Here is a 13,199-nt window from a genome sequence, read left to right on the forward strand (position 1 = left end):
GCCCCCTCCGCGGCGGTGGGGGGCGCTGTGGCAGGGCGGGCGGGCGCGGGGGCGCGCTCCGGGGGGCGGGGCGGGCGCGCGGCCCTGCCCCCGGCGGCCATGGCCCTTCCCGGCATTCCCTATGAGCGGCGGTTGCTCATCATGGCGGACCCGAGAGACAAGGCGCTGCAGGACTACCGCAAGAAGCTGCTGGAGCACAAGGAGATCGACGGCCGCCTCAAGGAGTGTGAGCGCCCACCTGGGGCCGCTGCCCCGCGCCCTCACCCTCGCTGAGCGCCCGGGGAACCCAGAGGGAACCCGGTGGCCGCCGTGCCGGTGCCCGCGCTTCGTCATGGGCCTGGCCGGGCCCCGCGGGGAAGCGGCGGCCGCCCGGCCGAGGGGCGAGCGGGCGGGCAAGGTCTGGCGCCGGGGCCCCCCGCTCCTTCCTGGGAGCCGGGCCCTGGGAACCCCCTCGCTTTGGGATGAAGCCGGGCAGATCTCTTTCGCAGCTTCCCCCCTCCGTAATGTTTTTCTGTCAGCCTTTCGCTGTCCTGTTGCGGTGCCGTCTGTACAGCGTTGTGGCAGCAGCGTGGCCTCCCGTACCCCTGTCAGTGCTGTGCAGAGGCGCGGACGCCTTTGAATTGGAGCTTTTTAAAGGCTGGCTTGGTCTTTTAGATGTCTTTCTGCAGCGCTGTCACGAGTGAGAGGCACCGCTGTGCGGAGGGTGTGCAGGCTCTGGAGCTGCTGAGCAGCAGTGCTTGCAGGAGGAGGGCTTGGTGTGCGATCTCCCACAGCCTAGCTCTACCCGCCGCTTTTCGGCTGCGAAAAGGGCGTGATCGTCCCTTTTTGTTGGATTAAATCCTGTGTTTGTTTCCTTTTTCTAGTAAGGGAACAGCTGAAAGAGCTCACCAAGCAATATGAAAAATCAGAAAACGATCTCAAGGCCTTGCAGAGTGTCGGGCAGGTATGTAAGAAAAATGAGATTGTAGCATCCTGTGGTGGTGGTTGACAGTGAACTTGGCTGGAAATAGCATTTAAGTCCATTTTTGGCATCAAGAGAGACTAAGTGGGAACAGTCTGGCTAACAGAAATGGGGGCCTTACCATCAGTAATGGGCATACTGAGCACGTGGGGTAGAGAAGTTTTCTGTGTCCTGGTTACAGAAATGTGTTAAAGAAATAAAAGTACTGGCAAGCAGCGTGAAGCAAGAGAAAGAATTTCAAAGCTGATGGTCATCTTCCATGTCCTGAAACACAAATTTAATGTTGTTTTGCAATGGTAATTTATCTGTAGGTTAATGCTGTGTTTATTCTTTTGCAGATTGTTGGCGAAGTTCTTAAACAGCTAACAGAAGAGAAATGTAAGTAGACTGGAGTGTTAGATTCTTTGAGATCTTGAAAATAAACTTTTGTAGTTAAAATCTGGCTAATGATTCTGAGGAGTAAAGAATTAAGAGTATTGGTAATCTAAGTATTGGCAGAAAAATATAACATACTGAATAGTTCAAAAGCAGAATTCAGAGCAGTGAATCAAGTACATTTGATTTGTTTTCTTCTCTCTCCAGTCATTGTGAAGGCTACAAATGGACCAAGATATGTGGTTGGCTGTCGCCGTCAGGTAACTGGTCTATGTGAATATTGGTTCGAAGTTTTGTTTTGGTTGAATATTAACATTGTTTTTCATAAGCTGGGTCCTTAATGTCCGTACTGGGATTAAGTATTTTCTTCTTTAATAGGTATAGCACCTTGTTTTATACCACTATCTGCTTGCCCTCTCCTTTTGTAGCTGGTAGTAGTGTAACTTCTTAGTAAAGACAAAGCAGTTCACAACATTCCTGGAACTTCACGTGTGTTTTATTCTTTTCCTTGAGTTGAAGCTATGTCTTTCTGTCTGATTTTGAACTCTCTGAAAGTTAATCATCACGATGAAAATTGATCAGCTGTGTAAGGTCTCCATTACTATGTTGTGAATGCAGCATGTGACCATTGCTGTCACAGTGCTGAGCTTTAGATGTAATGTTGTGTAACTGTATATGTTGTTTTTTTTCTAATGCTTTTGCACTCCCGTAAATAATTATGGTAGTTAAGGCCTCTGTTATAAACACTTTGAGGGATTTTTATTCGTCCTTAATGATGGTTAAAAAAAGCCCTGGCATTTCTAGTTCACAGGACAACAGCTTTCTTACCTACATCATAGCCTATAGAAGTTAGACACTTTAATGCAGAACCTTGCTTACAGCATAATCCATCTGCTACAATCAGCAACAACTACTTAGAGGTATTATTTGCTTTTTATTTTTATTAAAAACGTAAAGCAATCTGTTGCAGATGTGATGTAAATGCTTGTTGGTTAACTGAGCACTGAGTGTGACCCACTTAGAGTAATTAAACCCCATAGATTTGCTATTCCTTACCAAAGCTGCCTATTAAGCAGGAACCAGAATAGTTGGTGAAAGTGTTCTACAATTGCAGAACTTTTGGGGGAGCAAAGTGAATCTCTAGTTAAATTTCACTACATTTTAAATTTTATTTTGTTACATTCCTGACTTTGAGAAGTGGAAGCAGAGAAGAATATGTATGAAATGTGAAGCTGTAAGGTATCTCTAAACAGAAGTGGTGACCCCAGGGAACGTTATGCATGCTGAGAAGGCAGCAGCATTTTACTTGCTTATTTTAATGCACAAGTAAGTGCAAAATCTTTTAACAGCTCTGACCTCTCAGTGCATCTTGAACTAATTCCTTTGTGGTGGAGAAAGGTAACCTCAGCTGAGCTTTTAACACATCATGATTGTGGCACGTTCTCCTGTATTATTGAAGTGGTGAAAAATAGGAATTCCTTCAGTAAAAGGAGCACTGGGTAGTATTGATGTTAGAGGTGGCTTTTATTTCTCTTTCTGAAGAGAATCTGATGTTCATTACAGAATTTTGAACTCTTACTGATGCTATGTAAAGACAGAAAAATCTGTTCACAAGACTAACATGTAAATGGTTTTGCAGTGCCACAAATCTCTGGATTAGCTTAAGATTTGTACGTGGAAGTTAAATTGAAGCACGGTGTGATAGAACTCCAATATCCAAAAGTTAACCAACTCTGTTTTAATGATTCATCTGTAATGGTATGGTGATGGCTGTAGGAGCCCAGAGGCAACAAGCAAGTGGCAGAGTGGGGAGCCTGTTGTACTCTGAAGAATTTAAAAAGAGGGGCAGAGAGGGGTTTCCAGCTGTCAGAGGAATTCCAGGTGAAGGCCCACAATTAACAATACTTAAGCAGTAAGCACTGAACAAAAGTTGTGCAGCAAATATTTTCCTGTGGTGTGTGTTTTTCAGTAAGGATGGACCTTTTCTCCTCCTTTTAGAGACAAACTATTTGAGAAGTGTAGGCACCAGTAAGTGTGTTGGTTCCTGTAGTATATACACAAATGTCCTTGACTTTCCTTGAGCATGCTGATGTGATATATTTTTGCTTGCATAAAAGAACTGCAAGAATTGCTACTATTGAAATGCTCTTCAAACACATAATGTTAAGCTTCATACCCTTCAAGATGTTGTGGTGTAGACTCACTATTTTCTTTTGCCAGAGTGAACAAAATTTTTTTCTGGAACATAAGTGTATTTAATTCCACCTAGGGGCATGTGAAGTAGTCTTGTGAGGTTCTGTGTTGAAACAGAGACAAATGCTAAGGACTAGGTTGTGCTTGGACAAACCTGGCATTGCAGCATGTACTTTCAAGTTTATTCTTCAGTAAAAACACTCTTTTGATCTTAAAAGATCCTTTATTTGATACCAGAGACTAGAAAAACATATCCATGATTGTTTTCAAAATGTCAAAATATCAAGGCAAATAATTTCCCATGGAGTGTTTCACAGACTAGAAGAACTAGTTTCTAATTAAAGTCCTTGTGGTTGTGCCACTGAGGAAGGAGAGTGACGCTGTTTAAATTGAAACAAAATTACTTCCCTATGTAAAGTGCATTTCCTAAGGAATTCAAGGTTTCTCTTTGTTTTCTTCTCACTGCAGCATAACTTTGATCTATTGGTCAATGTTGAATCTGATAGAATTTCAAGCCTTTACAGATTTCTTAAGATTAGGCAGCTGGAAAGAGGTCTTACTAATGCCCCCAGTAATAGAGTGACAATTTGATCCTAAACACTACTAGAGACTCGAGGACCCACGTGAGCAAGTGACCTTATAAATCCCTACAGCAGGGGTGATGGGAAGCTTCAGGCAGTGCTTGTAGACAGCTGTCAAAATCCTTGTTCAGATGCCATCGAATAAATAGGCTTCATATTCTTCAAAAGTGGATTGAGCGCCTCTTAAAAAAAATTATAAAGCGGTGAGGTAATCTCTATGAAAGTTGTTCAAGGTTGGGTTGTGTGAGTAGCGAGATTGGACCAGGTTTCCTAAAAACAAGGTGAGAAACACAAGTTAGTTATTTTAATCCCAGCAGAATTTAGCAGGGTGTACTGGAATAGGACTGCTAATGTGTTTAAAAATCTCATAAAAAAAGAGTAAGCAGACAGAAACTGCTGAGGCAGATGAGTCGGGCATCTGAGGTAAATGTTACCAAGAGAATAACTGGAACGGCTGACTTTGCAGATGGGATATAAGTGGATATGTGAAAATATGCAAATGATGGAAGGCTTGGAGAAAATAGGTTAGGAACATCTGTTCACCCTTTCTGTCAGTCCAGAAATGAGAAGGCTGTTGAGTAGAAGGGTGACAAGTTCAGACTTAAATAGGCAGGCTGTTTTGTGTGTTTTGGAAGGATTGCTTACTTGTTTTGAAACAACTGGTTCTGTCTTGTGTCGAGCAAAGGGGAGGATTAGATCTCTTACTAATCCAGTCAGATTGACAGCACTAAAAGAAAGATAAAAATAATTACAGTCTAGAAAATAGTATTTGTTTTCAAAAGTGGTAGAGGTAAGTTAATGACTTGCTGTTCAATGACCCATTTCAATGTTAACAAAAATTCTTCTGGTCTGGTTTAGCTTAGCTGGTGTCCAGTTGTGACAGCTGGTTCATTGATCTAGGCCAGCTCCTGGATTGCTGCTTCTGAAGATTGTATTCCCATGAAACATCTGGCCAGCTTTTTCCCAGTTTAAGCATTTGTGAATATGGTGGTAACAGGATACAGTCTACTAAATAAGCTGCTTGGCATGTAGCTCAGTAGCCTTGTTTTCTTCTTGTGTGTGATTGAGCAAAGAGTGCAAGCTACAGTAAGCATCTTGGCTAAAACCATACGTTGTTTTGGAGCGTGGTTCTAATTGAAATACCTTCTTTGTGATCTAGCTTGACAAAAGTAAGCTGAAGCCGGGGACAAGAGTTGCTCTGGATATGACCACCCTGACTATTATGAGGTAGGTTTCTGCTCTACAGCTGCTCTTCTGCTCATCATATAAAGGGGGAAAAGTAGTGATCCGAGTAGGTTATTCAAACCTTTATGTAATCGGTTCTGTAATATTTTGTAAATGTTTTCTGCAAAGCAGCGCTTATGTAAGGACAATTACTCTGAGAGAATGCTTATGCATCTATTATATATAGTTTAAAAAGAAATTGGTTGTTCTTCTAAAACAAAAAAATTCAGTTACAACTCAGCATTTTCAGCGGTGTTTCAGGCTTTGGTTTAAAACTTGAACAAGTTTGCTAGGTTTGGGGTTTATTTTGTTTTTTCAACAAACATACTTGTCTTGTTACCAAGGTTAGAGAAAAATAATTTTCATAGCTGCTGTAAAATTTATTGCAATAACTTTATAAATGTGTCTGCACCATGAAAAATGTCTACTCTTAACTCTTCTTTTCCAGATATTTGCCAAGGGAAGTGGATCCATTGGTTTATAATATGTCTCATGAAGATCCAGGGGATGTTTCATATTCGGAGATTGGAGGGTTGTCAGAACAAATCAGAGAACTGCGAGAGGTATCCAATATCTCAAACCCACATATCAGATAGTGGTGTATGTTCTGAATGAAGTTTTTCAGGGCAAAAATGTGTTACTGATGTTTATCCTAAACTATCGTGAGACAGACTGTTAAAGGATCCTACTACATTAGTGCTTCCCATGTTTCATTAACTTAGACCTCATTTTCCTATATTGGAAGATAACTTCTGAAGCATTGTTTAAATGTTTTTCAGCTTTGTAATTCTCTTTGTGGCAAACAGCAGCATGATGGTGGGGTGCTGGTACGCTCATACTGAAGTAATCCTGTTCGTTGGGGCATCAGTGCTGCCGGCTGTGCAAGCCTGCCCAGGAATGCGGGTGTTTGAAGAACTCGTGCTGCTGTGAGCTAACTGACTGTAGCAGAGATTGTTTGTGTGCTGTGCGCTTACTTAGCAGTAGCAGGGAAAGATTATTCTTACCAAGCCCAGTTCTCAAACTGGCGATATCTTATCTCTGCTGTTACAGAAGCTTGGATTGAGATTAAAATGAAGAAAATCCTCCAAAGAAGAGGGTTTGAAGAATCCAAGACCCTTTAGGCTAAGGGAGTGCCATGAAGTCAAGTGGGAGGGCATAGTTAGGATTGACAACCAGCAAAGCAAACTTGAATTTTGCACAAAAGCTACTGGAATCACTCTGGGTAGTGGTGTTAAGGCAGCAGCAAAACATGGTTTGAGCGGTGTTGAGGGAAACAAGCCGTTGCAGAGTTAAAGTCTGAGCAACGAGGGCAGGATTGTGGATCAATCCATTAGATCAATCTGATGTTTTCTTACTGGACTGTTTCTCATACAAAATATGCTGCCCAGATACATAAGAATACAGGTGTCTGGAAAACAGGCTGACGAGTGTACCATTAGCTTCCTGGGATTGCTGATCCATTTTAAAACTCACAGTCTTTGTTTGTTTATCTGTCTTTTCATAGGTAATAGAATTGCCACTTACAAACCCAGAATTATTCCAGCGTGTGGGAATTATACCTCCAAAAGGCTGCTTGCTCTATGGCCCCCCTGGTGAGTCTCATGAAAGGATAGCGAATGCTTAGCTGTCACTCTCAAATTGTGGTAATAGCCTTCTTTGTTTTTCTTTTCTTCTTGTGTTTCCTTTTTTTTTTTTTATTCCTTTCTTCTTCTTTTTTCATTCCTTCTCTTTTTTTGGACGTCAGTAGCATGCAGTATTCTATTACTAGTTAAACAGCTTCAATCTCTTGTCTGTCCAGGTACAGGGAAAACACTTCTGGCCAGAGCTGTTGCTAGCCAGCTTGACTGCAACTTCCTAAAGGTAGTGTACACTTACTCCTCTGGTCATACACATGCTTGATCTGTTTGCTCTCCAGTCTCTTCATCCACATGTCTTCTGTCTTTCAAAAGGTTGTGTCAAGTTCGATAGTGGACAAGTACATTGGTGAAAGTGCACGACTGATCAGAGAGATGTTCAATTATGCCAGAGACCATCAGCCGTGTATCATTTTCATGGATGAGATAGATGCTATTGGTAAGGCTAATGGCCTGGAGGATGGTTAGAGTCTCCTTTTAATGCTGAAATAAGCTATGAAGCCATGATCTGTTGTTTTAGAGACCGTGTGCGTGTTTGTTCAGAAGAAACATAATGAGACAAGTGGTTCAGCTTCTTCCTGTAGCTATTGCAGCTAGCTTAGAACCATACCTGTTCATATCTGGCTTGGATATTTCTTACTATATGAAAAAGCATTTTAAAAATGTGTGTGTTTAACTCTTTAAATACCACCCCTCCTTCCCCCCAGTCTAAAAGTGATACCTAATTGTCTTCAGACTTGTATTATTTTTGCCTCCATATAATACTATTATAACTTAAGAGTTTGGTATGCTGCAGGTGGTCGTCGTTTTTCTGAAGGCACCTCAGCTGACAGAGAAATTCAGAGGACTCTGATGGAGGTGAGTGTCTGATCCCTGACTACATCTTGTGTATTAAATAATAACACAGATGGGAATTGTTACACTATGGTCTGGCTTGGTAGAACTTTTTCCGAGTTAATAATCTTAAGCTAAAAAGGAACTAGGTGATACTTTTACAAAAGACAGCTGCACATCCTGATAACTCAGCCATGAATTCAACTTGGAGACAAATTGAAAGAATCTTTAAAATTGTGAAAATTATTTGGGATATTTTCTCTTCTTACTGTGACTTGACTTTGCTGCTGCTTACTGCATAGTCTTTGAAGTTTTGGAGGGCCCCTCTTTTAGTCCCAGACACTTAACAATTTTAGAACTGTTGCAATTCAATTTTCAAAACTAGGAGAAGTAGTTGTATTTCTTTGTTTCTCTGCTAATTGGTCTGGTAAACTGGGTTGTGTGAAGAGAATTTTAAAACCATTGGTGACAATTAAGAACTCTGAAGCTAATGGGAAACTTCATTGGCCTATGTTTGCAAGCAGTGTGCCTCATTCAAAAGAATGTGTCTGCCTTACATAAAGAATTAAATTACTGTGACCAAAGAGCAAGTACTTTGAATCTTCACAATGAAATGTCTTCGTATGTGTGTATTAGTATTCTAGAGGCTGTTCTCCAAGTCTAATTTGAATGTCCTGTACTTAGTGCAATACAATTAAAATGTGTCAGCCAGCCATTGGCTCCTTTAGTCCTTGCACTGTTTTCATTGCTTTATTGTTTTAGCCACATCTTTCACGTTTGAGCTCTGCTTTGCTCAGTATCTTTTTCTCTGGGCAAAACATTTTCAGCGTCTCTTTTCAGCTCTTTATTTCTTATAGAATACTCAGGGAGCTTGCAGCCTTTCATTAAAAGGCTTGTAGCATTTTTTTCTGACTTACCTTTACTGCTTTTACACCTCGCTGAAAACACACAGAAAATAAGTAAATAGATCTCACTAGGAAGGTTTTGGGTTGTTTAAAAACAAACGTCTGTTTTCTATTAGTTATTGAATCAGATGGATGGATTCGATACTCTGCACAGAGTTAAAATGATTATGGCTACGAACAGACCAGACACTCTGGATCCTGCACTTCTGCGGCCTGGAAGACTGGATAGAAAAATCCGTGAGTTACTACTTCTCAGTGGCTGGAAGGAAGATATCCACATGAATTGTGCTTTTCTGCTTTTATTAAAGCTGTATTTCTTCCTAGATATTGATCTACCAAATGAACAAGCCAGGTTAGATATTTTGAAGATTCATGCAGGTCCTATCACTAAACATGGTGAAATAGGTAAGTAGGAAGCTACCTGGATATCCTTCCTACTTCTGTTTGTGAAAATATGAAGGGTGTGAGTTGTTAGGATGACTCTGCCCTTCTAATTCTTACCCTTACACTGGCCACCCAACTTTCCTTCTCTTGGGATTCTACTTTTTTTTTCTTTTAATGCATCCTGATTGAACTGTTGCTAAGTCTTCCTTTGCAAAGGAAAACCGAACAGAAACCCTTGGAGCACAGTTGTAAACTGGAAAATCAACATGATTCTCATCAGATACTTTCCTGTTTCTAAAGGAATAGCTTAATGCAAGTAACAGCATTCTTATTAGCTCCCCCCCCCCCCCCCCCCCCCCACCTTCTCTGCAAAGAAAGAAGAATTGTTACTGCAGAAATCTGAAAACACTAAAGAATCTTTAAAAGTCACAGAGCAACTTACTTTGGAGACGGTGTAATGAAAACGTTGTTTGGAACAAGGCTTGTCTTTGGTTAGTGGTGTAGATCGCTCTCCCCAGAGGTTAAGGGGGAGAAGTATCTATTGGGTGAAATGGGGAAGGTTTATTTAATGACTGTGTTCCTCTAAGCTAACCAGAGTCTTAGTTTCACAGTGACACTTAAGAGCTTTCTTAAAAAAAAAAGTAATTGTGATTTGCCTTTAAAATGACATTTGGCTGCCTTTTATTTCAGTAAGGCCCCACAGACCCTGCCTGCTTGTTCCCAGCCCCTGGCTCTTTGCTGACATGAGCTATTCATGCAGCCAGGCAGCAGGATCTGGATAGTGGAACTGATCTCGTTCACCATCTGGCTGCATAAACAGCTGCAGCTCAGCAAAGGGGATGGCTCGGGAGTGGGAGTGAGCTGGGGGAGGGTGAGAGGGATAAGGATTGCCTTTCTTAGTATCACTGTTGGCTTAAACATGCGTGCATGCATGCCACCGTAGTCTAAGGTAGAGAAGGCACTCCAAAGCAAATAATGAACCTGATGTAAAGTACTTCATCCTGTTTCCTGTATCTTTGGGCACTGGAGTAGGAGCAGGGTAGGATCATTTGTTTACACCATTTTAACAACTTGAGATGTCAGATGGGTACTAGCTAAATTTCAGAATGTGATGTGGGAAGACTGCAATGCTCAGCTTTATCCTGAAAGGAAGGCCAGAACTTAGCGGCAAGGCAGGGTATGAATTGCATTAGAATTCAAAGGTAACGACCTGTTCCAGTTTCCAGCATGAGATTCTCCTGCTGTGGGAAGAACCTAAACTCATAAACCTTGCAATGTTTGATATTGCTTAGTCCCTTTGCTTTTTTTTTTCTTTTTTACTTTCCAGTTATGGGAAAATTTGTTTGTTGGACATTGTGCTACATGGAATTAAAATACAGTGGCATTAATACATGGAATTAAAATACAAACCCTAATCTCTTAAGGTTTTTTTGATTCTTAAGATAAAAATATTCAGTTCAAACGTTTTGAATTTCATACAGAAGGTGAACTGTTTTGAAAAGTTTTGTAGAAAGTTGATGGTGGGTTTTTTTTGGGTTTTTTTTTGTTTGTTTTTTTAAATCAGCAGCCTTGCAAAAGCCAAAACTTGCTGGAGGCTTAACAGGTGCAGTGTTTTAGAAAATGATTCTAATAACTAGAACCGTAGCCACGATTTTAGTAAGTATATGTGCATAAAATACCAGTTTTAATATATCAAGACATCAGATGCCTTTAGTAGGTGCAGTTATTTTAAGTGGGAAGAGACTGAGTTATGATCACTTGGAGATAAGTTTTCTGGTTGGTTACATCATTTAAATGATAAGAATATTGCCTTGATGTAGCTTTTCTTGCATTTCATGTTGATGCTTGTAACCACAAGTTAGTGACTTTGGGATTTAATTATATAATACAAGCTTTTGGCTGCAGTACATTTCTGCAGTATATTTAATGGAAGGGGTAAGACAGCTGATGATTTCAGTTAAATTAACGTATCAGTCTAGTGGACAGCTATCTATTTGCAGTAAAATCAAAGTAGAGTCTTAATTGGATATGTATTTTGTTGGCATCTGTAATTAGAAGTGTGAATTTATTTCTAATTGGCATTAATGTTTTGTGAATAGATTATGAAGCAATTGTGAAGCTTTCAGATGGCTTTAATGGAGCAGACTTGAGAAATGTCTGTACTGAAGCAGGTATTTTCTTAACTCTTAATTTTGGTGTGCTAAGTCTTGGTTAATGCTGAACATTCAAGCTGGTTCTCTGATACTTCTGTCAATGGATTAAAATCGGGAAGTCAAAAATGTTCTGCTGGAACACAGCACTTGTTCACTGATGCTCACTTTTTGTATTCCTTTCTTAAGGGCTAGATAGCATTTACTTAATGGAAATGTTAGTGTCTGGACAGTACCAAAATGCCGAAAGAGTTGCACGTTTCACAGCATGGCACACACATCTGGACTGTTAAGCATTAGCAGCAGCCTGGTGATACGCCCTGAAGCTTCAATGGAACAACTTGGAAGAAAATATTTTTGCTTTCTTCGAAGTTTCCTTATGATCTGTACAGTCACCCAGAACTTGATTCTTTACATCCTTCCTCTAAGGTTACCGATGAGTAACAAGTCTTTTAGCAGGTGTGCAGATAAACCAGCTGGGCACAGCAGCAGTCCAGCTGATACATGCAGATCTGCTGCCAGTTCAGAGCAGCAGCATTGCGTTCGTGTGACATGACATCTGCTAATATCCCATGCCGTAGGCAAGCTGGATCACACAGAGTTACGTGGATTTGGGCACTATCCTGTGGCATGTGTGATACAAAAGGTTATTTGTAGTTCAGATTCAGCTCAATGGGAGGAAAAACCAAGCCATGTCATTTCTGAACTGGAGCTGGCCTCTAACCACTTGTTGGCCGAGTATTGTGACATATGTCATATTGTCCCATGAGAACTAAAAAGATTCCAGAAACAGCGACGGTACCCCTTTTTCTCCTTTTTGTAAAGAATCCAAGTTTCTTAGTACCTGGGTGACTGGAGAGTTAATACTATTACATGCTTTTTCCACATTGTAAATTCATTGTAGGGTTTGCCTGCATGAGAAGACTGAGTAACACAGTACGTACGCACTCATAGTTCACACAAGTCATAAATTTCATCTTAGCAATCACCTAGTTCAGAAAGGTGACCTCACTGAAGTTTACTTCTCTTCCTCACATCCAGTACCTGCATGTAAAAGTTTACATGCTAACAGTGTAACTTGGATCTGTTTTCACTTCAATTTGAGTGATTCTTTATGTACTGTCTTCTCTACTGTTGCTGCAAGAAGCACCAACTTATTCCTGTTAAATTACTCTTCACAGGTATGTTTGCGATCCGTGCTGATCATGACTTTGTAGTTCAGGAAGACTTCATGAAAGCTGTGAGAAAAGTGGCTGATTCTAAGAAGCTGGAGTCCAAGCTTGACTACAAACCTGTTTAACCATATAACTTGTGATTGACTGCACATGTCATGCTGGATTAATGTATAAAAAGAGAGAAATAATGTTCCTCTTTATTATTTTAAGGTGTTTGTGTAACGTAGCTAGTAATTTGGTAACGCTAGTTGCAAGTTGGCTGCACAAGTGTGTTTTCTGTACAATTCTGAAATGCAATATTCATTACAGCCCAGGTTAAGTAAAATGTGTGGAGACGTGTTCTGTTAGCAGTTACGGTTGGAATTTATAAATGTGCCTGAAAGGGTTAGCAGACTTTTCAGAAAGTAATTTTGTTTTGTGACTTTTTTATATCGGTAAATTTCCTTTCCCCAAACAATTTATGAATAAAACTTGTTTAAATCTGCTTATCCTGGTGTACCTTCTCTGTAACTGTTGAAGAGGGTTGAATTATGTGTCTTCAGACTTTGAAGAGGAACTTTTCCCTGGTGTAGGGATTGTATTGGAGTCCTATGCCTTACATACCAAATGGAGGCCACCCTCTCAGACAGAGGAGAGACAAGCGGTGTTTACTCCACTGCTGAAGTCTGGGAAGAGAATTTAGCTGAGCTAGCGTAATTATTGCAGGAAGTCAGTGAGTCTTTTAAATAAGTTTGCTGTCTTTCCTTATGCTGGGATAACTCCTGTCCTGAATGCCAGCTATAG

General features: G+C 40.7%; 1 protein-coding gene across 1 annotated transcript; it reads left to right on the forward strand.

Moving 5' to 3' along the window:
* Nucleotides 1-67: 67 nt before the first annotated feature.
* PSMC6 (proteasome 26S subunit, ATPase 6) lies at nucleotides 68-12,904 on the forward strand. Its single transcript, XM_080394417.1, has 14 exons — nucleotides 68-226; nucleotides 864-943; nucleotides 1,300-1,339; nucleotides 1,544-1,596; nucleotides 5,270-5,337; nucleotides 5,783-5,897; nucleotides 6,839-6,926; nucleotides 7,133-7,194; nucleotides 7,284-7,407; nucleotides 7,765-7,826; nucleotides 8,824-8,944; nucleotides 9,032-9,112; nucleotides 11,191-11,262; nucleotides 12,423-12,904. Exons 1-14 carry the CDS (start codon nucleotides 100-102, stop codon nucleotides 12,539-12,541), a joined length of 1,212 nt encoding a protein of 403 aa, XP_080250543.1. The 5' UTR covers nucleotides 68-99; the 3' UTR covers nucleotides 12,542-12,904.
* Nucleotides 12,905-13,199: the final 295 nt, after the last annotated feature.

Source organism: Falco punctatus (assembly GCF_963210335.1).
Source record: "Falco punctatus genome assembly, chromosome: 7".
NCBI classification, from domain to species: Eukaryota; Metazoa; Chordata; class Aves; order Falconiformes; family Falconidae; genus Falco; species Falco punctatus.

Excerpts from the sequence above, each read along its gene's own strand:
- PSMC6 (XM_080394417.1), top strand. The coding sequence starts at position 100 with ATGGCCCTTCCCGGCATTCCCTATGAGCGGCGGTTGCTCATCATGGCG. Across the intron at positions 5,338-5,782 it reads ACCACCCTGACTATTATGAG|ATATTTGCCAAGGGAAGTGG; the intron begins GTAGGTTTCTGC and ends CTTCTTTTCCAG. Across the intron at positions 9,113-11,190 it reads CACTAAACATGGTGAAATAG|ATTATGAAGCAATTGTGAAG; the intron begins GTAAGTAGGAAG and ends TTTTGTGAATAG.